Below are 24,540 nucleotides of genomic sequence, written 5' to 3' on the forward strand. Positions count from 1 at the left end.
AAAACCACAAAGCTAATTCTAATAAATTATCTGTTTTAGTCATATTGCCTCCATGCTGTCGAGTCAAGACCTTAAGATAGTAGTTGGAGCCCTGCAGATGGCAGAGATTTTAATGCAAAAGTTACCTGACATTTTTAGTGTTTACTTCAGAAGAGAAGGTAAATCATGGTTTCTTTTTTCTCCTCACCTCTTTATGTAGTATTTTAAAAATGTGTGTACACTTTCCCCAAGCCGTAAAAATTGAATATTGTTCTTGAATAATAAATGCAGACCTCTGCAAGATGTCGCTAATACTACTAGGGAGGAGCTGGCCCAGACTCTGGAGGAAACAAGTTTGTGTTTACAGAATCTGAAGCAAGCTTGTACAGGTTTACTAGATACTAGTGTACTCACTTAGGCTGAAGATGGCTCACTGAAATTACATGGGAAGTTTTAGTGGAGAAAATGGATGAATCTTTGGCAGGAAGTCTTTGTAGTAGTCTTTGCACTTGGGGTTTCTTTAGCTACTGTTCATACTGCTCTAATTTTTTATTTTTAAACTATGTAGGCTAACCTTTTGAAAAAAAGATTGAACTGCTTTTAAAGCTTAGTATTGATGGGTGGGGTGAGCAAATACTGCCATAGTCAAAGCAGAGATTCAGGTAACACTCACTTCTACATTTTCGAACACCCTTGCTCCTGCCACCACATCTCTACCACCCCCTCCTCTCCCCCTACCCCAGACCAACCCACCAAACAAAGATCTCTTCTTTCTCAAAGGGGTGATGCACCAAGTGAAAAACTTGGCAGAGTCTGAGGCTTTGCTAACAAGCCCCCCAAAAGTATGCACTAATGGATCGGGGACGCTGGGAACCACTACAACCATAAGTACTGGGACAGCCACTGCTGCCAGCAACGCAGCTGCAGATTTGGGCTCTCCCAGCTTGCAGCACAGCCGGGAGGATTCCTTGGATCTGAGCCCACAAGGGTAAGTGCCCTTCCTGAAGAGTAATCTGCGTTCTGGCTTTGGTGATTTCTTGTGGGGCCTTGGGTTTTTCTTATTGTATTTTTAAACAAAAATGTCGGGTGATAAGGGCTGCCCACATTATCATCTGCATTTCGCTGTTGTATTTTCCTTTAAAGAACTAAATTGGAGTGGTGTTGAATTTTTCAATGGGTAGTTTTGATTCATTTTATATTAAATGTTTAAAAGAGGAAAAAAGCAGTGACCTGATAGATCATAATTATATGAAATAATTTTCTGTTTTGGGAGACTGTCAAGAGCAACAGCTTGTAGTTTCATCTAACTGTTGAGGACAGTGATTCTTTCAGAGCTATGGGGCATGGTTCCTTTCTGCTGGAGAATGATAAAAAATAAATTATCCTTAAGTTTTGTTGGAAGGCAATGATTTTGAACACTTGTAGAATTAAAATACAGTGTAGGAATAAATTACTAGTTTGCTCTTATTTTAAAGGTCACATATTTGTCACTTTAACCAAGAATTGAAATCTGTGAACTTGATGAAGAGTAGTGATTGATGAGTAGAAATGCCACAAATTGTTGAAGTGTTTTCTCTGCTTTTGTAGGGGAGGCAAATATCCAATGTTGGTTGGTGTTTATTTAGTACATATTTGTGGAGTTTTTTTTTTAAATATATTCAAATAAATGGACGAACAAATGGTTACACAAATTAAAGCATGAAAATCATGAGAAACCTCTGTTTAGTGTCACTTGTGGCTGTATTTGACTGCTCATACTAGAAAGATAACAGGCAGCAAAACCCTTTCTTTCTGGATGGAGTTAGTGAATATTCTTTAATTCTCAAGGAAGTAGTTGGCAGATGTATCTTAAACTGAGGAGGGGTGTGTGCATGAGTATGTATTTGTGGGTGGAAATAAGTAACTTTATTTTGAAATTTGGACAGACGACTGAGTGATGTTTTAAAGAGAAAAAGACTGCCAAAACGAGGGCCAAGGAGACCAAAATACTCCCCTCCAAGAGATGATGACAAAGTAGACAATCAAGGTAAATAATTCTGAACATATAATATTTTTATCTCCTTTTAAAGTAAGCTTATAAACTGCAGAAAGAGCTAGCTGTGATAAACCTCTCGATTCTCTTAAACTTTGTCTTTACTTCCTCCAGCTAAAAGCCCTACAACTACGCAGTCTCCTAAATCATCTTTCTTGGCAAGTTTAAATCCTAAAACATGGGGAAGATTAAGCACACAGTCCAACAGTAATAATATTGAACCAGCACGAACAGCAGGAGTAAGTGGTCTTGCACGGGCTGCTTCCAAGGATACCATTTCCAATAACAGGTACACACACAAAAAAAAAATCACAGTACTTGTAACATGATGTTGACTATGATCAGGTGATTAGGTAGCAGCTACAAACAAGTTGGAACTAAACCACAGTTAAAAAAATTCTGGGAAAAGAATCAAGAAATTAAGGTAGAGAAAATAACATCTGAATAGTTTAAAGTTGCATGGTGGAGAAAAATTGGAGACCTGAGAAAAACAATGCAAGAAGTGATCTGTAGAGAAAAGTACTTGATGGTGTTGTAGTAAAAGCAAAGGGTTTTCTGTGACTGCTGTTTAACATGGAGAAAATAATACTCAGGCTGTATTTACTTGTAACATTGATGTATGCAGATGCTAAGTGTGGCTAAATGCCTTTTGTGTGCTTCTTTACAGAGAAAAAATTAAGGGCTGGATTAAGGAGCAAGCCCATAAATTTGTAGAACATTACTTTAGTTCTGAAAACATGGATGGAAGCAATCCTGCACTAAATGTATTACAGAGACTTTGCACTGCAACTGAACAACTCAACCTCCAGGTTAGAAGTGGCAAACTTACTTAGAGTGGGGGGCAGTCATTTGTTGCTTTGACTTATGAGTCATTATGACTTGGAGTAATTTTTTAGAATGAGTGTGTACGCTCTGACACACACCACTTATGATAAAAGACCAGTCCTAGCAACGTGTCATTTGCATAGCATTTCACATTCAAAAGTTCCAGTTAAGTGTCAGGGATCAACTTTATTCTTAAAGAACAATACCGTTTGTAGTAAGAACTTTGAGACTGGGGGGAGAAGGAGATGGAAGCAGCATTTTGTTAAAATGATAGAAGAAATACAGATTGGGGTAAATGTGGTAGCATGTCAAGAACTTCAGCCTTGCTTTTCAGACAGTTGTGGTCCTTGATAGGTGGTCCAAACATGTAACTTCTAAACAAGCACAAGAGCTGAACTGTGTTCTGTGCTTCGATCTGAGCCGTTGTTAAAATATGAGCCTTTCCCACCTCCTCTTTCCCATACAGATGTCACGTAAAACATACAGCAGTCTGAGTTGTTAGGGTTTTGTTAGTGGCTTTTTTTTTCCAAACAGGAAGCACCCCTGCCTGGAGCTTATCTTTACCTTGCATAAGATGGAAATGGGACCTTGTATTTCTCTCAAAGTAGAGAAAATGTAGATGCTGCCAGTAAGGTCTCCCCTTGAACAGAGACATGCTTATCCACAGATTATTTGCCCTGCGTTGCTGCTTATATTGAGTTACTATACATTCCAGACTTTCCTTTTTTGCCCCCACCCTTTACTGTTCTATGCAGTAGAAAGAAAGCTAGCATTTCTTAAGCCTGTAATGTGGATAGTAAAACACTCTTCATATTTTTCAGGTGGATGGTGGAACAGAGTGCCTTGTAGAAATCCGTAGCATTGTCTCGGAATCTGACGTCTCCTCATTTGAAATCCAGCATAGTGGGTTTGTTAAACAACTGCTGCTCTATTTGACATCTAAAAGTGAAAAAGATGCTGTTAGCAGGGATATCAGATTGAAAAGATTTCTTCATGTATTTTTTTCTTCTCCAGTAAGTTTCCTTGTTTATTTTTCTGGCATTCTTAGTTGTCTTTCTCTCAAATTTTCTTTCTCAAAAAACTACCTGAGAGGTTCTGTGTTGACCTTATCTTAAAGGTGGAATACAGAAAGAATGTTTTGTTTATGTCTAAGTTGTATAACATTGCAACTTTCACATTGTTCAGTGTCTTTGTAGGTCATGAACTTTTTTGAGCAACCTGTAATTACAGAAAGTTCCACACAGCAGTGGAAAAAATGCCAAAATGGCCAATTGTCTGAGTCTTGAACAACTTAAAGTTGTTTGTCTTTTAAGAAGTTGATATGGAAAGAATTTGGATAGTAATATTATCACTTAGGACTAAATACTGCAAGAAACTAGTGTTCTATTTTTAAAGGAAGAAATTTGAAGTGGAAGAGAGGAAAGCAGATAACAAAACTTCCAAAAAGCTTGTTTTTCATGGTTAAGGATGAATGCTTAAAATCTGTTGGGCTATTCAGTTGAAACCAGGAGAGAAGAGTGTGTTCTTTGAAACAGGTCTTTCATAAACTTGTGTAATTTACTCATCCTGATACTGCTGCTATTTTCAGTGAGAGCAGGGATTTTTAATTTACAGTATAAATTGTTTAGGATGTTTTAATTCAAGTAGGTAACTAAAGACTGGACTGTATTTCAGCTTCCTGGAGAAGAGCCCCTTGGAAGATTAGAGCCATTAGAAAATGCACCTTTGTTGGCATTAGTCCATAAAATGAACAACTGCCTCAGTCAGATGGAACAGTTTCCTGTTAAAGTGCATGACTTTCCTAGTGGAAATGGAACAGGGAGCAGGTAAGGATTAATGCTCAGGTACAAGTACAAATAGACGTACAATTGCAAGAGGAGGTAATGGAAACTTCTGACCCTGTTAAAAACAAAAGCAATGACACCGTTGGGTTTTTTTAGTCAATGGAAGATGGAATATTTTACTAAATGCTTGCTTAACATCTTGAAACTTGTCTCACTTAAGTTGGGGTGATAGATAAACTTTAAATGCAATCTCTAAATTTACCCTTTAAAAATCCAAATGTCTTCCTTGTCCCCACATAACAGACACTGGAAAGAAACAACCTGTTGCTTGGACACTGATGTTTTTTAGCAGAGTAATTAAAATGCAGAGTGTATTACAGTGCTTAACTTCATTATTCATATAGGTCCTGTTCTCTAGGATGATAATGGATTAAGTCTTGGCTCTCAATAGAGTTTAAAATAGCTGTAGGCCTACCCTGATACAGAATAAAGAATACAGATACAGAATAAATTTGATACAGAATAAATTTAATACAGAGTAAAGATACAGATACAGAATAAATTTGGAATCCAGCTTGGTAGTTGTGTTTTAAGTAACAAATCTGAATGAGTAAAGACCTGTTTCTACAGTTTCTTTTCTGTACTTCAGTACATCAACATTGGTTTTTATTTATTATATAACAGTGAATTTGTTTCAGTACAGTTGCACATAAGTTTTGAAAGTATTTTTTGGTGCTGGCTAAAAGCTCAGCATGAGAGGAGGAACATCGAAAATGAATTCTTGAAAACTCTTCTTTAAAGTTAGCAATGTCAAGGGTCTTCTGTGTCTCAGGTAGTAAGGTGTGGATAGGTTTTTTTTTTTCATTAATGGTGACACAACATCCATTTAATTTGTTGTATTGGAGCATCACACTGTAGCATTAATCTAACATTAAAATTCAGTATTTGTATTTTGTGCAGCTTAAAATCAGTGGGAATTAATGCAGTATTCTTCTTATTAGAAGAAATTAGTGTCTCTGTACTGACTCTTGCAAATAGTATGTGCTTTGTAATCTCAGAATGCTTCCTTATGTATATAATTTTTGTAAAAACTGGGATAACTACCAAAATTAAAAAGCTGCTAATCATAGAAGCAAAATCCTGCTATTCTTTTTGATAGAGAATGAAACACAAGAAGCCAGAGTGCTTGTAGCATTGTTTGACTGCAAGTTTTACTGTGGATTACGTCAATGAGGATTTTGAAGCATTAAGTTTTGGTAGTCTTTTACTAGCACCTGGAAATAGAAGCAGCCCAAGATAAGAGGCTTGTTGTATAAAATCAGCTAGCTTGAGTATTGATAGTTTGAGGTGGAATGTATATAAAGACTGTTCTTGGCAAGAAAAAAACAGAGGAGCTTTCAGGTTTTCTCTTTGGGTCCTTATTGAAAAAAATCCGTTTAAATGAATACTTGCATTTTCCATGCCCGTTTCTGTCCTTGTTGCACTGCACATAAGCACAGCTCTAAATCTCCTGTGCCATCAGCTGACCACTGAACTACTTCACATTTCAAAGATGGTCAGTACAGGCCATATTGTAATCAGACCTCAGGCTGGGCTTTCTCTCAATTCATGTAACTTCCAGATTTTGTTCAACTTGGATTCTGGTGCCCTTGTAGAAGAAAGCTTTTTATCCTAACCATATTAGCTTACTTTTAGAGAAATAGTGTGACAAATAATATTCTGAAGAAGTAAAATTGTAAATGCATGTATAAGATATTTTACTGCATTTTTAATGCGATTATGGTTATTAGATTCTTTGTGTAGCAACTTTTTTCACAAATTATTTTGAGTTTTTCTCTTAACAGAGGATCCCAAGCTTTAAAATTCTTCAATACACATCAATTAAAATGCCAACTGCAAAGACATCCAGACTGTGCTAATGTGAAACAGTGGAAAGGTGGACCTGTGAAGATTGATCCTCTGGCTTTGGTACAAGCCATTGAAAGATACCTTGTAGTTAGAGGTATTTATTTATTACACAGTCACTTGCATTTTCTTTTTTTGGAATAGTTCCTGCTGTCAGTGTAGAGTCTGTAAAAACCTATGAGGACTATGCTGAAGATGAATGGAGGGTACCTATGAAGATACCTTGCTCACAAGGGAGGAGATTAAAGCTGTAGTGAATCTTCCTTTTCTGGGACAAACTGTTTCCTTTGGTAAACAGTTCAGTCAAAATACTAACAGGAGTATTACTGCTTTACTGTCACACGGGCTGTAGCTTGGCAGTTTTGATGCCAGGTGTTGATACTGAAATTTGTTCTAGCAGTTCTGAATCTTACTGTTTTTAACGGATACATTTTGGAACTGTTTTAAAAGTTTTAGGAGTTATAACAGAGTACCAAAGCATTGTTACCTTTTAATGAAAAAAAGCAAATGAGGATGTCTTCTCTCTTGCCTCAGGTTATGGAAGAGTTAGAGAAGATGATGAAGATAGTGATGATGATGGGTCAGATGAGGAAATAGATGAATCTTTGGTAAGCTTTTCCTCTGGAAGTACGGGGAGGGTAGTGTGGAGAAGGGCCTTAAAGAAAAGCTATCCCATAAGTTTCCTAACTTGTATGGTTGTTTTTTTTGTTTTTTTTTTTTTTTTAATTCAGGCTGCTCAATTCTTAAATTCAGGGAATGTGAGACATAGATTGCAGTTTTACATTGGAGATCACTTGCTGCCATACAATATGACTGTGTACCAAGCAGTCAGGCAGTACAGCTTACAAGCTGAGGAAGAGAGGGAGTCTACAGATGATGAAAGCAACCCACTGGGAAGAGCTGGGATTTGGACAAAAACGCACACCATTTGGTAAGATGCCTCAAGAAATCCAGGAATAACTTCTCCAGTTTACTAAATAAATACATAAGAAATTTGGAATATAGCTGTCTGTCTTCTTTTTTATCCCTTTGAAAAATGTGTAGCTTTGAATTTCCTGATGTGCTTGAGTTATTTAAAACTTAGGAAGAATTCACTGCTAGCTCCTGATGTTCTTTTGACCTCCTGAGTAAAGCTGGTGAACAAGAAATGGGGAATTTTAAATGACATCTGCTAGATGGGGAAGAACCGTTCTTAGTGTTAGATAACTAACCACAAGCAGTAGAGGTGTGCAGTATACAACTAATGGTTGGCTTCAAACTGATTTTCCCAGTTGATTGCTGTGAAAGTGAATGTATTCTGTGGCCATACTTTGCAAGAAGCATTGACACGTGACTATGCTGAACATCTTAATGTTCAGCAATCTCTTTCTTTTGAACATTTAAATATGCTAAAGAAAAAAATCAAAGAAATAAAACCACATAAAATAGCAACCAAAAATGCTAAAACCTAACCTAACCCTAACTCTAACCTCAATCACTTTGGGGTTTTGTTTATACATTCACCTTCTCTCCTTCCAGTTCATGGAGCCCAAGGGTCCATGTTTTTTCTCCCCTGTGAAATACTTTGGTTCAGAGGCTGGATCATATCCCAGTGCAGTTTTCTTGTCTTTCTGCTTTTAACTGTCATTCAAATAAAGTTCTGGAAATCTGAGAACTAACACCTTTAAAAGTGCTTTTGTTTGCCTGTAAGTTAACATTTCAAAACATATTTTTAAATTTGGTTTGCTTTTTAGGTACAAACCTGTGCGAGAGGATGAAGATGGTAATAAGGACTGTGTTGGGGGTAAAAGAGGAAGAGCACAAACTGCTCCCACAAAAACCTCCCCTAGAAATTCTAAAAAACATGATGAATTGTGGCATGGTGAGTGTGGTGCCTTGCTATATGTTAAATTTCCTCTCAGTCCTTTCAGAACTTTAACAATGTTTACTGCCACTACAGTATTTCTTTTAAAGCAGGCATAGTATAAAAATAGTAAGCATATATTTTTAGTTGTATATTAAAACTAAAAGTAAGATATTTATTGAATTGTTTAACTGAACTGTTGTAGTTAAGTGAATGCCATGACTAATACTGCCTAGGCTCCTAATAATTAAATCTTGGGAAAACTTGTAATTGAATTGTTTTGCTAAGATGTTGTCTTTTCCCTGCTAGATGGTGTATGCCCTTCGGTGTTAAATCCTCTGGAAATTTACCTCATATCTACTCCACCTGAAAATATAACATTTGAAGACCCCTCATTAGATGTTATTCTTCTTTTGAGAGTTTTACACGCTATCAGTCGATACTGGTATTACTTGTATGATGTGAGTAGAGCACTTTTTAAATCACTTTGATACTTGGTTTAGGTCAGAACCATATGTAACATTTCAAATAACCTTTCTCCTCTCTCCACTGCCCCTCAAAGAAGACAGAATATGCAAATACTGCCATCTTCCCCACATGTTTGTCTAACTTCTGAGAAGATGAAGGCTGTGAATTCTTATATTGAGTCATATTTTCTTTATACTGTGTTGAACACAATATCCATGCTTTGTCCTTCCTTAATTTTAAAGACCAACATTATTTCTGAAAAGGCAAATAGTAGTAAACATCTACTCAGTCCTTTAATGTCTGAGACTCTGGATGAACAAAATGGCAGTGGAAGTTTTTTTACTTTCCATGATAAGCAAATTAGAAGCATAAATCTTTTTTAACAGACTTGCTATTTCTTTCAGCATTTCTCTAACTAGAAATACGTTGCTGTTATTTAACACAGAATGCAGTCTGCAAGGAGATAATTCCAACCTCGGAGTTTATCAACAGTAAACTGACGGCAAAAGCAAACAGGCAGCTTCAGGATCCTTTGGTCATTATGACAGGAAACATCCCGACTTGGCTGACAGAACTTGGAAAAACATGGTATGAGTGATTTACTGTGTAGTGTGTCTAATTCCAGTTAAGTAGGAATGTTGACTGGGCAGCACAGTGTATCGTCCTTACAGGACTCCTGAGAGTGCAAAATGTAGTCACAGAAGTATTGCCAAGTTACATAGTGGCATGGATGTTTACACATACATTGCATTGTTTAAATCACATTCTGAGAGGTAGAATTTGTGCAGAGTTTGGACCATTTCTTACAGGACTTGGTGAGCAATCTGAAGATTTTCCACTGAAATTTTGATTTTTCAGATGATATTTTTTTCTCCTGTTAAACTGCTTAATAACATTCTTACACTATCACTGTATTTATCTTGGCACATTCAATATGATACATAGGAAGATAAGTTTATAAACAATACTGATAAAAGAATCTAAATAATTTTTATGAAGCTATATACATAGTACTTTGTAGTATCTTGATACAGAGTACAAGCCATAAAGTTCTTGCACTTGAAAGAATGAGAAATTAGAGTTGACAATCTTGGCTTTCTCAAGCGTGTTAATTGCAGCAATATTGTTGATGACTGTGGAAATACATACTCAGAGAAACTCTTTGGCTTTTCATTTAAAAAATAAGATCTCTAACTTGCTTCATAAATGTTCCAGATAAGATGATGAGCACAAATGTATATTCTTAAATATCTAACATTATTTGTTCAGTAAGACTGCTTTTCCACTTAATATCAATGGAGCACCACACTGTTAACATACACGTGCCTTTGAGAATAGTGGAAGTGATAAATTCTCTGGTAATTTTTCACAGATTATTTAAGATATTTTTTGCAAATGGTGGAAGGTAGAACAGTGGTGCTGCTCTAGGCAGGCTCTCATGTCTTTCTGCTGCCAAATATGGGAGCTTGGTCTTAAATCTTTGATCTGTTGGATTTACTAATTGTAGAACAGTGGTGAACAAGGAATTTTATTTTCTGATGTAAACTTTGTACAGCCAAGGCATTCAAGTATTTTGAGTTACTTTTCAAAAGGAGTCAAAAGTTTCTGGAATTTTTCTCCTTCATATATTGCATTTCTCAAAACTCCTGCTCCTAAGCATTTTAACTAAAACTAAAGTGTGCTTTGGAGGCTGCTTTCACCACAGAGTGTAATAAAACATTTCTGTTGTGTTTTAAACCAAATGCTAGTCCGAGATGCCGCTTGGAACACAGCTGACTAATCTAATGTTCTTCACAGCCCGTTTTTCTTTCCGTTTGATACACGCCAAATGCTGTTTTATGTAACGGCCTTTGATCGTGATCGAGCCATGCAAAGGCTACTGGATACTAATCCAGAAATCAATCAGTCAGATTCTCAGGATAGCAGAGTGGCACCACGGCTGGACAGGAAAAAAGTAAGTACACCTTGTTTAAAATGGAATGAAGGATCTATTTATTTTTATATTGTCTTTAAGAATATCATTGTGAGCAAGGCTCATTTGTAGAACGTGATGTTTTGGTGTACAGAGAAGGGGAGGTGGGTTTGTTCCTGCAGTCCCCCAGCAGAAGGCAGAATGTCTTCTCTGTGCTGGCCGCATGAGGGCAGGAGGGGGCACCCTGACATAATTCCTGAAACTAAACTCCAGCAGTGAACAGTTTTAGACAGCATTAGTGATATTTCCCCATCCTGGCTTGTAGACCCCTGTTTTGCGTGATTCTCAGCAGAATTCAACTAACAAGATTTAGACCCTTAATAAACAAAAATACTGTCCTTGTATTTGGGGAAGGCAAATCACCTGTCACAACATAATAAAAGTGAGCTTTGACTGTGTTAAATTTGAGGGAGTCTTGGATGTCTGTCTTGAATTTGGACATACATTATCTTAAAATAATATCTGCTATATATGCTATATGATCTTGAATACCTGTGGGGAAAAGCAGCAGGAGACACGAGAATCAAGTTCAAAAAGAATATAGCTGCCCACATGTAGGGATCCCATTGCTGTTGGGGTTTTTGTTTGGGTTTCAGCATCTTTATTTTCTTCTCTGCATATTAGTTTGAGGTATTTAATGTCACATGACAATACTTTGTATCATAGTCCTATTGCCATATTCTTGGCAAGAATAGTACCTATTAGTTATACTGATGTAAATATAAGGCACTGTTTTTTTCATTTTATATTGAACACATTCATTCTGAACAGTTTTCACATAGAAGCAAGAATTATTTTATCAAAGCATAAGCTTACAGATTGTTGAACCAAACTGTGGAACTATTGGCGTAGGGTGGAAAAATGTGCATAACTGATTTTTACCTGTTGTAACTGCCTTGGGAGCTGGAACTTAAAGCCATAATTTCACTACATGAAACTTCTCTACTGTGTAGCGCACTGTGAACAGAGATGAGCTTTTGAAACAAGCAGAATCTGTGATGCAGGATCTAGGCAGTTCAAGAGCCATGTTGGAAATCCAGTATGAGAACGAAGTAAGTAATATCACTGCAGTCTAATTTAACCCCTTTTTACTGAAGATTATTATAAAATAGCTACAGCTTTCCTAAAATGGCTTGGTCAGACCTTTTGTCTTTCATGTTGCTGGTGCTAAAGAATTTTATCCTTTAATTATCCCTAATCTAGGATAATTGGTTGTGATTTTTAATTGCTAGGAGAAGCTCTTTCTGATCTAAATTTCATAATCAATTGTAGTCAGCAGAGCTCATTTTTTTTCTAGCTCTTAAGCAAACAGCTGTGTGTCTTTCCTCTATAATATGAACATTAGGTGGTTAATACTTCCACTCCACTGTTACTTCCTCTAGTATGTGGTCTTTCCAGGTTGCCTCTGTCATGTTGTGAATGTTCCTGTAGTTAGGTTCCCTAGATGATTTTTGCCATGCAGTCTTTTTTATAGCAAATAATGTATAGTATTTCTCAGATTAAGTACAGATTTTTATATTCAGACTGACCTAATGGACTTATCTTTCTCATTCCTGCTCCTCTCCTCTCACCCTCCATCCCCTGTAGGTTGGCACAGGCCTAGGCCCTACACTAGAGTTCTATGCACTTGTATCTCAGGAACTACAGAGAGCAGACTTAGGCCTTTGGAGGGGAGAAGAAGTGACTTTAGCCAATCCAAAAGGTAATTGCTCTACTACCTAATCTATAAATATTGATTAATATTGAATTGATTCTAAGTTGACTTCAGTTATGTAAAGAGCACCTCGGTTTGTGGTCAGATAATGTGGTTGATGATAGTGTGTGGATCTTTGTGGGTTTTGTTGGGGTTTTTTTGTGTGTTTGTTTTGGTTGTTTTTGGTTTGGTTTTTTTTTTTTTTTTTAATTTTAATAAGAAGCTTAGGTTAACCTTATCTGAATGCCACTTGCACATTGAAAAAAACCAGCAGAGTAAATACTGAACTCTTCTCCTTCTCTCTTCCTTAACAGGAAGCCAGGAAGGTACCAAGTACATTCATAACCTTCAAGGCCTTTTTGCACTTCCTTTTGGTAGAACAGCCAAGCCAGCTCACATTGCAAAAGTTAAAATGAAGTTCCGCTTTCTGGGAAAACTAATGGCCAAGGCAATCATGGACTTCAGACTGGTGAGAATGAAATAGAAAATCTATTCTGAAGGGGTTACATAAAAATACTAGTTCTGAGTGTTGAGGGATAAAAGTATTAAGAGTTAAATGGTATTACTTTCAGCTCAAGAAATAGGAGCTGTCTGAGGCAGGGCAGGGAGGAGGACAAGCATGCAGCTGAACTTTTGTGGGGGGAAAAGGTTAGTACATGTTGAAGTTCTTTAGAGTGGCTTTTGAGACCATGGAATAGAAAGGAAAGGCTATTATCTGCTATATGTTGCAATCTTTCCAGTCTTTCAAGAATGTTTTCAGCTCATTGTTACTCCAGTTGCTCATTGCTTTAATGTATATGCACTAGGCAGTCACTTGGGTTTTCTTGACTGTAAATTTCTGAGGCAAAACCAGTAGGACATGGTGTTTTGGTGTGTGCCAGAGCTCTGAGATAGTATTGTAGATGGTGAAGAGATGAAGTAGTAAAAAATATACTTTTGTATATTTTACTATTTTGTATATTCTGTACTAAACAGTTCGCTGCTTTGCTTCCCAGGTGGACCTTCCTCTTGGACTTCCTTTTTATAAGTGGATGCTACGACAGGAAACTTCCTTGACATCGCATGACTTGTTCAGTATTGATCCAGTAGTAGCCAAATCAATATATCACCTTGAAGATATTGTAAGACAAAAGAAAAGACTTGAACAGGATAAAACTCAGGTGGGAAAATAACCCTAAGAATGGAAGAGTGCATCTTTACACGTTTGGATTTTGTGAAATAGCAGTAATTCAGAACATATCATAGGGCTTGAAACTAATTGTAATAATTACTTTGTTCTCACACAGAGTAGTTTTAATGTTATTAGATCAATGATTAATAATTATAAAACAGTCTTCTTGTAAAGTCTAGCGTGAGAAATTCATTATGGCATTCTTCTTTGTGATTCAACAGTCTAAAACTGCCAGATGTTTGCCTAACTTTTCTTTTGATTCACTTTAAATAGACTAACCACCTTAAATATCGGTGGGAAAAAATCTGTCCTTGCTTCTTGAACAGTCAAAAGTTTGGCTTTTTTACTGGTTGGTTTAATCAAAATTTCATATTTCATAGAAGTGCCTTTTATGTAGGAATTCTTTTTTCACTGAAGAGCTGTATGCAGAACTGAGGTGATCTGTCATCATGTATGAGCATACAGTTTCTTTCAGACATACATTAATTTTTCAAGGATATCTACTCTAAGCTGAAAATACCACAGTTCACTCTGGCACTAGTGGTAAAAGGTCTTTGGCACACATGGTTTTTCTAGCATCCAATGTTAATAGATGGCAGGAAGTAATAACCTAATTTATACTCTTAATACATCTATCTGGTTTGTTACTAGTGAAAGTATTGCAAGTTTGTTTATCTTTTTGTTTATCTTTACCTCATTGTCTGTCTCTTTCTCCTTGGTCATGGCTTTTAATTTCCCAAGAATTTGAAAAACCTGAAACCTGGTGGATGAAAGCTGAAAAATGTCAGTATGCATGCCAAATATAAATGCCATTAACTGTTCTATGGAAAAAACAGGCTCTGAGCCATAGCATATTTCACATTTTGTTTTCTTGCTGTAGTATTTTCTAGCTAGTTTGTCTTCTGGCATGTTAATTCCAAAACTGCTGGAAAAAAGTGCACTCCTGTGATCTTTCCAGTTTATCCATTAAGCTTGTTTATCTGCTTTCTCTTGGTTTACTGTTATGTATGAAAGCTCCAGAAGGAAAGCCAGGAGAGCTGCAACAGTTTTAATGGTCATGCTATTACAGAAATGTCAAAGCTGCTTTAGAAGTCATAACTTCTGGATAAGTTTATTTGAATTAATTGTTCTTATTGGTTTTCACTTCCAATTTTTTAGACCAAAGAAAGTCTACAGTATGCATTGGAGGCTCTGACTATGAATGGCTGCTCAGTGGAAGATCTAGGGCTGGACTTCACACTTCCTGGGTTTCCCAATATAGAACTGAAGAAAGGGGGAAAAGATACACCAGTCACTATCCACAATTTAGAGGAGTATCTCAGAGTATGTAAAAGCAAACCTATGACTAAAATTCTCTTTTTTCCTTGCTCCCAGGTAGTCTGTTTCCATATATATTTCAGTTCATTCTCATAAACTAGGCATGACAGTAATTTTCCTACTTATGACTTCTATACTAGTTTATTACTAAAGTAAAACTGTTAGAATCTAATTGCACTTGACTTGAAAATTGTGTAGTACAAGAAGTCTGGTTTATATGTAAAGAAGTATCAGAAGTTTGGCTTTTTGGAGAAGTATTTTAAGTGGATTCATTTTAATTGGTTATGATAATGAATTTTTTAGGAATAGTGATGTAGTAAATAATTTAGCAATAGTGATCTAGCATCTAGCATCCCAGTGGCCTTTGAACTGCTGTAATAGTAGTGTAATTTTTTTGGGCTCAGTCTTACAAAAACATCAGCAGTTGTGAGTCAAAGCATTAGTAGTTTTTTGCCCAAAAAGCCAAAACCAAACCAATAAAAATCCCAAGGAGAACTGAACCAGTCAACCAAAGAACCCCACACACATGTGAAAAAATGCTAAAAAGAATAAATAAGGAAAAGATAACAAAATATTGCTAGAATAAATTGACAGTACACATGTGTATTGATTCATTCTTATGGCAAAAGGGACATAGAAAAACAAAAGGTTGATATTGCTGAACAAAGGCAGGAAGCTGTTTCTGTTGAAGGAAGTGATAAAGAGAAGTGGTTAAAAACAGCCTGGAAAAGAAATGAGGAAAGACAGGAAGAATGCAATATTATCACATGAAGTTGTGAGTGGGATGGGAGAGGAGGATCACTGTATTCCAGTTACTAAATAATGCATTTCCTGACAGGTTAGGGTACTGCCAGTTTCACTCTGAGGACTGTTAAGTTTTGAAGCACTGATAAGAAACACATCTGATGTTTTGGTAGAAACAATTTAATAAGGGTCATGTAAATTCCTATCAGCTGACAAATTTTGCGGAGTTGTTTTGTAATCCTTACAAGTGAATATTGAGCAGTTTTTATTTACCTTCTAGTTCCAAACTGTTACCTATCCACTTCTCATGTGTTTGTTAAAAGCAAATTCTGCTAGTCAAGAATCACTTACAGAATTAAACAGAATTTACAACTCTTTGCAGACCTATCAGAGTAGCAATACAAACTTCCACAGTTTATTAGAAACAGAATTTGCATTCTTCATCTACTGAGTAATGTTGCAGTCAAGCATTCCAGTCTGATTTCCCTAGTTTGCAGTCATTTTTTTTTCTTCCCTAAGTAACTGTATCAGATATGATACACTGAGAAAGGCTTACAGATGGCTCAGATATCCTGTAGTTGTCCTGCTGCAGGCTTCTGTCTTTGTAAAGGAAAAGGAGATTACAACAGAAAACTTTCTCTCCTCCTACTAAAAACTTCAGCAAGTTCTATTTTCTTAAAGGATCTCTGTGTAGTTTTTCCTGTCTTTGTCTTTATAGCTTTACAGACTTGATGTGAAAGAAATAGAAAATACTTAAAAGGGAAAATTAGTTTCTCTCCATCACAAGTATGATGAATTGCATTTTAGAAACAATATATTTAATTGATCAGCTGGCCTGTAGAGCATCCTGTGTATCAGCTGCCCTGCTCTTGAACACGTAATTTTCATTAAAATCTTGTGTGAGGATTAACATGAAAAGTAGTTTATAAAGCTGGAATATCCCAGTGTTGCTTTTCATGCCTCTCCTGCCATCATGTCACTCTTCCCTCTTCCTCCCTGTTTTCCCCCCCAAGGGCAGTTCCCACAGGAGCTGCCTTTATCAGAAAATAGAGCTGCTTCAATTACCAGTATAGTGAAAGACTTCATTCTCTTTTTCTATTCTTCTTCTCCCCTATATTATAAAGAGGCCACCTTGCTTATTCTAAATTTGTGAGCAAAAAGTTTCAGTAGTATAGATTTTTGTCTAGCAATTTGATCTTCTCTTTGAATCTGCAAGAATGCAGTGCAGCTTAATTAGGCCACATGCTCTTTCAGCTTTCATAAAAACTAATCACAATTGTAGGTAAGCAGCTCTGCTGTTAGAATAGCCATAGACTATTCTGTGTTGTAGAAGAGTTTTTTGTCTGCTGATGCTTGCTACCTTCCTGTTCAGTATTGAAACTGGTTTGTGGAAGTAGTGCAGTGTATCTCACATGAAATGCAATGCCTGACTCTTCTATTGGAAAACTTACCAGCAGATCCTAATGAGCTTTTATATCTTAAGAGCTTTCTGAACCAGTAACTCTTCAGTTACTGGGACAGGGTGACATACTTGCTTCAGGACTCCAGCAGGATCTATGAACTTTTTACTCCTGTTCAGATGCACCCATAGATGACTTTAATCAGCACCACAGGCCAGAGCTTTTAGCACATTTTAAACTAGTTGTTCTGTGTTGACAGCACATCTTTTACAACCAGCCCTTGTTTCCTGCTAGGGTTGAAGATATCCAGGGCAAGTATAAGCAGCAATAGCACTGACTGACAAAATAATCTGAACTTGGCCTGCAATCTGCTATGTAAAATACCTTAATTTAGTGGAGAAATACTGGCTGCAGGAGATTTATTTAAGAGAACTCTGGTCTCGTTTGTGTCATATGCTCTTCCTCCCCGCCACTGATTGTAGTTTCAATATGTGCTGTCCAATTTGGAAGTTACTTTAATGTTGAGAGGGTAACTACAGATATAAAACCAAAACAAAACAGAAAAATTATGCTCAAATTAGTGTCTTACTGTCTTTTGCATTATGATTCTTAACCATATTCCAGTAACTTGAAATGAAGTTATTGCTTTTGTTCCTATGTATTCTTATAATATTAAGCCATTTAATATATCAAACAGGCTAGAGCTGATATTTTTAAACTTAATGTTAGAATAGGGACCCATATATTTCCATGGGGGAAATTAAGATAATATTGCCAAATGATGCCCTATGGATTTCTGCTTCAGGTGCTGCATTTTAAGAGGTGTAGAGAGAGAACACCTAGGTAAGGCTTCTCAAGGTTTCTGTTTAACCAGCTATTCTGAGTTCTGTTTGTTTTGTTAAAAACAAAGGCAAATAAGTTGTTTAAATTCTGCAAAAGTTCATGTTAAGGGTAATGTAAATTATGAATTAAGGCAGAATGAGGCAATGCTGTAGAGCAGCTCCATGAATCAATGTGCACCCTGTGGTAACTCCAGTGAGCATATGGCTGGGCTGCTGGAGTGTAGCTTCTGCAGTTGTACTTCTTTGTACAGTAGTGATCGCTGCATGCTTCCTTTGTTCAGATTGCTTTTTTCATTTTTGTTTTTCTTTCCCTGCAGTTGGTTATATTCTGGGCACTAAATGAAGGTGTTGCCAGACAGTTTGACTCCTTCAGAGATGGATTTGAGTCGGTGTTCCCCCTTAGTCATCTTCAGTACTTCTATCCTGAGGAGGTTGGTGAAAGTGTTTTTGCTGCTGCTTTTATAACCTTTATCTGCATGGGTGGGCAGTCTTAACCTGGGTGCAGGGCATTTGTGACAGTCTGACATTGCATTTCTGATGCAAGTTAGTAAAACTGAGTGTCCCTGAAATTCCACACTTAGCTCTTAAAATTCAGTAGTCACTTATTTAACGCTTTTATTATGAACAGCTCCATTTTCTTTAAATTGTGTGTATCCAGCTTTTCTGAGAAGTGCTTTAATTTATGTATCATACTTAATTTCTCTATGGAGTATGGGTACCCTACTTCCTTGTATTGCAGTACCTCTAAATAGCTGTAGATAGCTGTGTACACTACCTGGATCTTCTACTAGAACAATAAAACAAGTAGTCAGCTCTTTAGCAAAGCTTTCAGACAGTAAGAACAGATTCAGATGAAAGTGTAAAGAATAAGGATAGTTGATCTTGCTTTATTCTCACCACCACCATATCAATTTCCTTCTGAAATTCTCAACACTCTTAAGTGGACTGAATTGAGTCACAAATATGGTTCTTTGGACAAGAAGAGATAATGTTTTACTCTTCTTTGAGGGAGTCTGTTTGAAGACTGTACTTTGAGAGGTTTGTTTACCTTTATAAATTCTGACTTTAAGGACAAACATTAAAGCACATTTTGGAACAATGTGTTAGCCAAGCCTTTGTGGTACCTCCTGTGTTCCTGATGCTTTGCAAGGCAAAGAGGAGCATTTACTCCTTGTTGTTTAATTTTACAGTTGGAGCAGCTCTTGTGTGGCAGCAAGACAGACACTTGGGATGCAAAGACTTTAATGGAATGTTGCAGGCCTGATCACGGTTATACGCATGACAGGTAACACCATGTTGGTCTTGTTAAACAAACAAAAACCAAAACAGTAGAAAATACTTCCTTGAAATAATCTTCATACATTGTTATTCAAGCTACAGGAATTATATGATATGTATTTGAAAATATTCATACTGTGCTGAATATGAATCTTATGCAATTATTTTAACTATAAATAAAATAATACTCTCTTGGTTTTTTTCCCTCCTCAGTCGAGCAGTGAAGTATCTCTTTGAAATTCTCAGTAGTTTTGATAGTGAGCAGCAAAGACTGTTTCTTCAGTTTGTGACAGGCAGCCCCAGACTGCCTGTAGGAGGTAGGTTTTCCTTATTGCATATTGCTGTGCATGAAATCACTGTTACTGATGTATTTCTGAATAAGATGTTTACTTCAGTATAGGAAGAAATTCCTTTACTTAGGTATTTGAGAGGTTCATACAGGTTTCTCATTTCTAATTTCAGAAGTGGCTGGGCAGACATCAGGTATAATTCTCATAACCTTTGTGTTAATCTCACGACACTTCCTACAGTTGACTTTCCAGGTTTAAATTGTTGCCAGAAAATCTGTCAGGGCAAAAGAGAGTTCAAACTTTAAATAAAACAGAAAGCTCCTAATACTATATTTTTTGGCTAGAGGTGCATGAAGTTAGAGCAACAATATGATGCACTGTAACCTGAAAACAATAGTCTCCTTTCTAGAAAGGAAACAACACTTAGGATACTATTAATCTTATTTAATTTCTCCCCCTTTTGAATTTCAGCATTTAGGTAAGAGGCAGTGCAGTAAACAGAGAAATTTGCTGTCTTTGCTAGGGACTATTGTATAATACACATTTTACTGTATTCTCAGCTGAGTGCTTTGCAGGTCAAAACAGAATTCATGCATCTGTTCCAATATTTACATTCTTTGGGATTTGGGGGAAAGACTTGATTATTCTTTAAGTATATTTTGGGAGCTCTTCTGTGGAGACATGATGCAGACACAATTGAGTGTTAGTAAGCTGAAGTAAGAATAATCAGGTACTAGAGTCATAGATGATTCCTGTTAAAAAATGTGCATGAAGCCAAACTTAAAAATATTGGTTGGAATAGAATTTTTACACATACAGAAGACAATTAAAAAGAGATTATGCAGCTTTTTCTTTTATTTTAAATTCATCTTGTAAGACGAATCTGCAGGCAGGATTCTAGGTATTTTTAGCTTGTTGTGCAGCTTTATAAAGCCGTATTCTGAATTTCTGAAGGTGTTCAGGAAGTCAGTTGTGTGATGTGTGCTTCTGTTACTGGGCATGTCTGCAGTCAGCTGTGGGTGTTCAGGAGGAGCAGCCTTATTCTGAGTGTCTTTTCTCATTACTAGGTTTTCGAAGTTTGAATCCTCCCTTGACGATTGTACGGAAGACGTTTGAGTCCACAGAGAATCCCGATGATTTCTTACCCTCAGTAATGACTTGTGTGAACTATCTCAAATTGCCGGACTATTCAACTATTGAGATAATGCGTGAAAAACTCTTGATAGCTGCAAGAGAAGGGCAGCAGTCATTCCATCTTTCCTGATCACAATGAAAAATGCAATGTCTGCCTGTTACAGCAAAAGAGAAACTCATGATTCTTTTCTAAATATATCACCTGAGTCAAGGAAACGTGTTACGCCTTCTTGTTGTAGAAAAACGGCTTGCAGATTATAAGCAAAGACACTTGGTTGATATTCATTAAAAGCCCCTATGGACTTAAAGTGATCAGGCCCTAAAAGTTGTTGTGACAAGGTTTCTTTAGCAAGTTCTTGTTTAAATTATCATTTATTTGATGAGTGAAGTTTTTAACTTGCTTTGCTGTGTGAAATTTAAAAAGGGATGTTTTTCCAGGCTGGAACAATAAATGTCGCTGTGCAGTTTAATACTGGGCTGTGTGTATCCATCTAGCTAAGTCTGAAGTTTTTCCTCCAAAGACAACTTTTGTACATAAGTACAGAAATTAAAATACACCATGTATTTGACAAATCTAGTTTAGTAGACTAGTTCTGTGTACCTTCACCTGCCTCTAATTTTACCCATCCTCATGTATTGTCTGATGTGCAATTCACTTGGTTCTTTTTGTGTGCAACATTCAACAATTGTTATGTTTTGGTTAGCATGGGCATTTAATTGCTCCATGCCTCTTTCTCTGATTAAGATAATTTAAATTTTACTGAAATCAAATATATATTGTCAATATAATTCAGCCTTTGTAACTAGGTAGAACCTTTCTTATAGCATAGTTTTACTGTAGTGGTAGGATATAATGGCGACAGTCGTTACCAGAGTGCTCCAGAGCTGTTTACACAGTGATTCAGGCAGCAAAAGCCTCGTACTGGAGGCAAGGAAGAATTATTTCTTTCATGTAGTTGAAGTCCAACAGCTTGGGCTGGCCAGTATGTATTGTGGTAAGGCCCAGAGCATTTCGAATTGATGTAAAGTTTTTTAAAAGACAAATTAGTCGTTTCATTCCCTGTTTGAGTAAACAGTTTTCCTGTTCTTGATCTAAGTTCCTGGCTAATTTTGTAGTTTTTTCTCCTTTTTTTTTTTTTTTTTCTTTTTTTCTTTCCCCCCAGTGCTAGCTTGGAACAAGCAGTTCAGCCTTTGTCTTTTGACACAGATAAAGCACCTGTAAACAATGCTCTGTCCAACTGTTTTATGTGCTGATTTCTCAAATCTGCAATAATTTACTTCATCAGGTTAATGTTTTTACCTGAATATAAATAAAAAAGTTTGCTTCACCTTTTTGTTCATAGTTTTGTACTGTATGCCTAAAGCTCAATTGTGTAAATTACTGTAATGCAAGTAAATCATCCTAAATCTACTTGGCTAACAACCTGCAACTTGTGGATGATTTACTACTAAAACAAGACCTTTTAAGACCTCCAACTTTGAGAGAAATTTTTTCCTTTCTATGCGTTCAAAAAAAACGGGCAATTACAAATATTCCTGAGATGTACCTGCTACATAGGTAATCTTCATGAAAATGTGATAGTTAATTACTTTTATTCAACTTTGAGAAATCAAAATTCCTTTCAGTGCTTAGAAATTGTTAAATTCTGGCTAATCAGGCCCCTAAACTAACAAGTTTTCTTTTATCCAGCTGAAGAACTTGTACTTCCAGAACATGTAATGGACATTCTTCTGGTGAACATTCACAGAATTACCTGTGCTTGCTCAGACCAGTGCCACTGAAATGTAATACAGACCTGTCATGAGCATGAGTAGAATGTGAAATCCTTGCACAAAGAACCTGATAACTGAACAGTTTTTATTACCGTATTAAACCCGACCGAAGGCGCTTCACCCTGTACATACAATAATGGTAGCGCGCAGTGCGGCATAGTTTGCATCCAACTTCAAAGCAGTGTTTAAACTATGGACTGGTGTTTAAACTGTTCTGATAACTTGATCAAACTGAGCACAAACAAGTGTTTATAGCGTGTGGATAGCAATTTGTTCATTTTTTTTAAGGTTCTATATTTTAAAAAAACTGACTTGTGTAAAAAAAAAAAAAGAAAAAAGCTAATATTTTGTATTAAAATATCATGTGTATTGATACTTTTTTTACCTATGTTGTCTCCCTCTAGAATCTGGCTTTCAATTACTTGGAAATTTTGAGGAGCTTTGAGATTTGATAGTGTAACTGTTTGTATAACTGTTTCAGTGGGAAAATAAGTTGGTGCCTGTTTAAAAAGGAAGGAAAAAACAAGTACCTGTGGTGATGTGTTCTGGCTGTCATTTTGAGTGCAGACTAAAGTTTTAGTTTGCCTGAAAAAGTGAATGAAACCCTTTTGGGTGACACTTCTTTTTTCCTACCAAGGGTAGCTTTTAGCATATTAGAAGAGCAGTCTGGCTTAAAAGGTAAAGATAGTAAATCACAAGAATAAACTAAAAAAATCACATTTTGCATGACTGCAGTACTGTTCTGCAAACAAATAGATATATCTAAGAGTAGTTCAGAATGAGTGGAGGGGTGGTACAAGATCTTAAGGATTTCTTCTTTTCCAGAGGAACTTTGGATTAAGGGAAAAGTTTACTAAAATCAACCCACATATGTAGTAATTGTAGTACTGCACTGCTTTGTATACCTTTATAAGGTATAATAAAAGGTGCAATCAGAAGTCTTTTAAAATGGATGCTTTTTTTAGCTTGCTAAGTTCAACTGTTTTTAAGTAACACCACCAGTTACTGTTTTGGATCAGTTTCGTGTCTTGCGTTAACAAGAGCGGCAAAAAAATAATTAATGGATGAAAGGGCCATACAGGCACTGATAGCTCCTACTGAACTTGTGCAATATTTTGTTGTTGTGTTGTTAGATGTTGGCTTTTTACCAAAATCTCTTGTTTAGGGAACACTTTAGCATCCCATCTGACATGAATTAGTTATGGTGCTTCTTCATGTTCTCTAGGAAGGTGCACAAGAATGAATGCCAATCATGTGTGAAGTCCCCCATGCTCACCGCCAAACTTAATCAGATACTCAAATTTCCATATGCAGACTGCTTGCATAATTGAATTGTCCAGATTCTTTCTCCTTTCCCCTCAACCATGTGTTTTATTTTCTTCTATCTCCTTTCCCTTACTGAGCTCTCCTCTGATGAGAAGGTGGGTGCCTAAGGGCAGGGACTGGTGAAATTCCAGATGCCTGTAACACTTGTGCCCTCTCTTCTGGCCCCTGTTGGAGGTAGGTCTGTCATCTGTGGAGTTTCTGGTCCTCGGTCCCCCTGTCTTCACACGAATAGTGCCAGTTTCCATGCTCTGAGCAGCCTGTACCCTGCAGAGGCAGGAAATAAGGGCCTGCCTGACATGAGAGAATGCCATGGTTTCAATATGAATGTGCCTCCCCCAAGCCAAAACTTTGCTATAGCTAAATCTGTTGGCAGAATGGAGAAAAATGAAAAGCCTTGCTGAAATGGATTCTGGAAATGCTGAAATTTGAAGGGGAGGTATAATCTGATAGGTGAGCCTTTTCAGGGCTTGCCCTGTCTTTCTCCGACTTTTTTCTCCTGGTCTCTTGATTGCTTGAACTGGAAAGCATCTGTGCTATGTGACCTCTTCCTGTGATTCTGCAGGAACTTCACACCCTGTGTTCCCAGCATACCATATCTCTCCCACTATGTTGTGTTTTAGGAGCTTTTCTCAGGTGAGTGTAGGTGGTTGCCCCAAGAAAAAGAGTGGTCACCCCAGCCCAGTGCAGCAGCACAAGCTGCACAGGCAGTGCTTGATCAGAACCTTGGTGCCTGTTGGTACAGCAGATGGGGAACATTCCATCCT

At 36.9% G+C, this 24,540-nt stretch overlaps 1 protein-coding gene across 15 annotated transcripts in view; it reads left to right on the forward strand.

Annotated features, from left to right (window-relative positions):
• The window catches only part of TRIP12 (thyroid hormone receptor interactor 12), a 79,859-nt gene extending 57,854 nt beyond the window's left edge, over positions 1-22,005 (forward strand). For 13 of the 15 annotated variants that reach the window (XM_053951740.1, XM_053951737.1, XM_053951741.1 and 10 more), the window contains 23 exons: positions 40-158; positions 760-967; positions 1,905-2,005; positions 2,126-2,300; positions 2,679-2,820; positions 3,658-3,849; positions 4,511-4,662; positions 6,450-6,622; positions 7,060-7,133; positions 7,257-7,456; positions 8,259-8,386; positions 8,678-8,829; positions 9,282-9,424; positions 10,634-10,790; positions 11,762-11,860; positions 12,396-12,510; positions 12,816-12,970; positions 13,497-13,661; positions 14,831-14,995; positions 18,293-18,406; positions 19,166-19,260; positions 19,467-19,570; positions 20,611-22,005. In XM_053951740.1, the coding sequence (XP_053807715.1) occupies positions 40-158; positions 760-967; positions 1,905-2,005; positions 2,126-2,300; positions 2,679-2,820; positions 3,658-3,849; positions 4,511-4,662; positions 6,450-6,622; positions 7,060-7,133; positions 7,257-7,456; positions 8,259-8,386; positions 8,678-8,829; positions 9,282-9,424; positions 10,634-10,790; positions 11,762-11,860; positions 12,396-12,510; positions 12,816-12,970; positions 13,497-13,661; positions 14,831-14,995; positions 18,293-18,406; positions 19,166-19,260; positions 19,467-19,570; positions 20,611-20,807 (3,325 nt within the window). In that variant the 3' untranslated portion in view covers positions 20,808-22,005. The remainder of the gene's footprint in view (positions 1-39; positions 159-759; positions 968-1,904; positions 2,006-2,125; positions 2,301-2,678; positions 2,821-3,657; positions 3,850-4,510; positions 4,663-6,449; positions 6,623-7,059; positions 7,134-7,256; positions 7,457-8,258; positions 8,387-8,677; positions 8,830-9,281; positions 9,425-10,633; positions 10,791-11,761; positions 11,861-12,395; positions 12,511-12,815; positions 12,971-13,496; positions 13,662-14,830; positions 14,996-18,292; positions 18,407-19,165; positions 19,261-19,466; positions 19,571-20,610) is intronic. The other 2 variants (XM_053951744.1, XM_053951749.1) reach the window with 1 other exon arrangement.
• The last annotated feature ends 2,535 nt before the right edge of the window (positions 22,006-24,540 follow it).

Source organism: Vidua chalybeata, chromosome 10 (genome assembly GCF_026979565.1).
Source record: "Vidua chalybeata isolate OUT-0048 chromosome 10, bVidCha1 merged haplotype, whole genome shotgun sequence".
NCBI classification, from domain to species: Eukaryota; Metazoa; Chordata; class Aves; order Passeriformes; family Viduidae; genus Vidua; species Vidua chalybeata.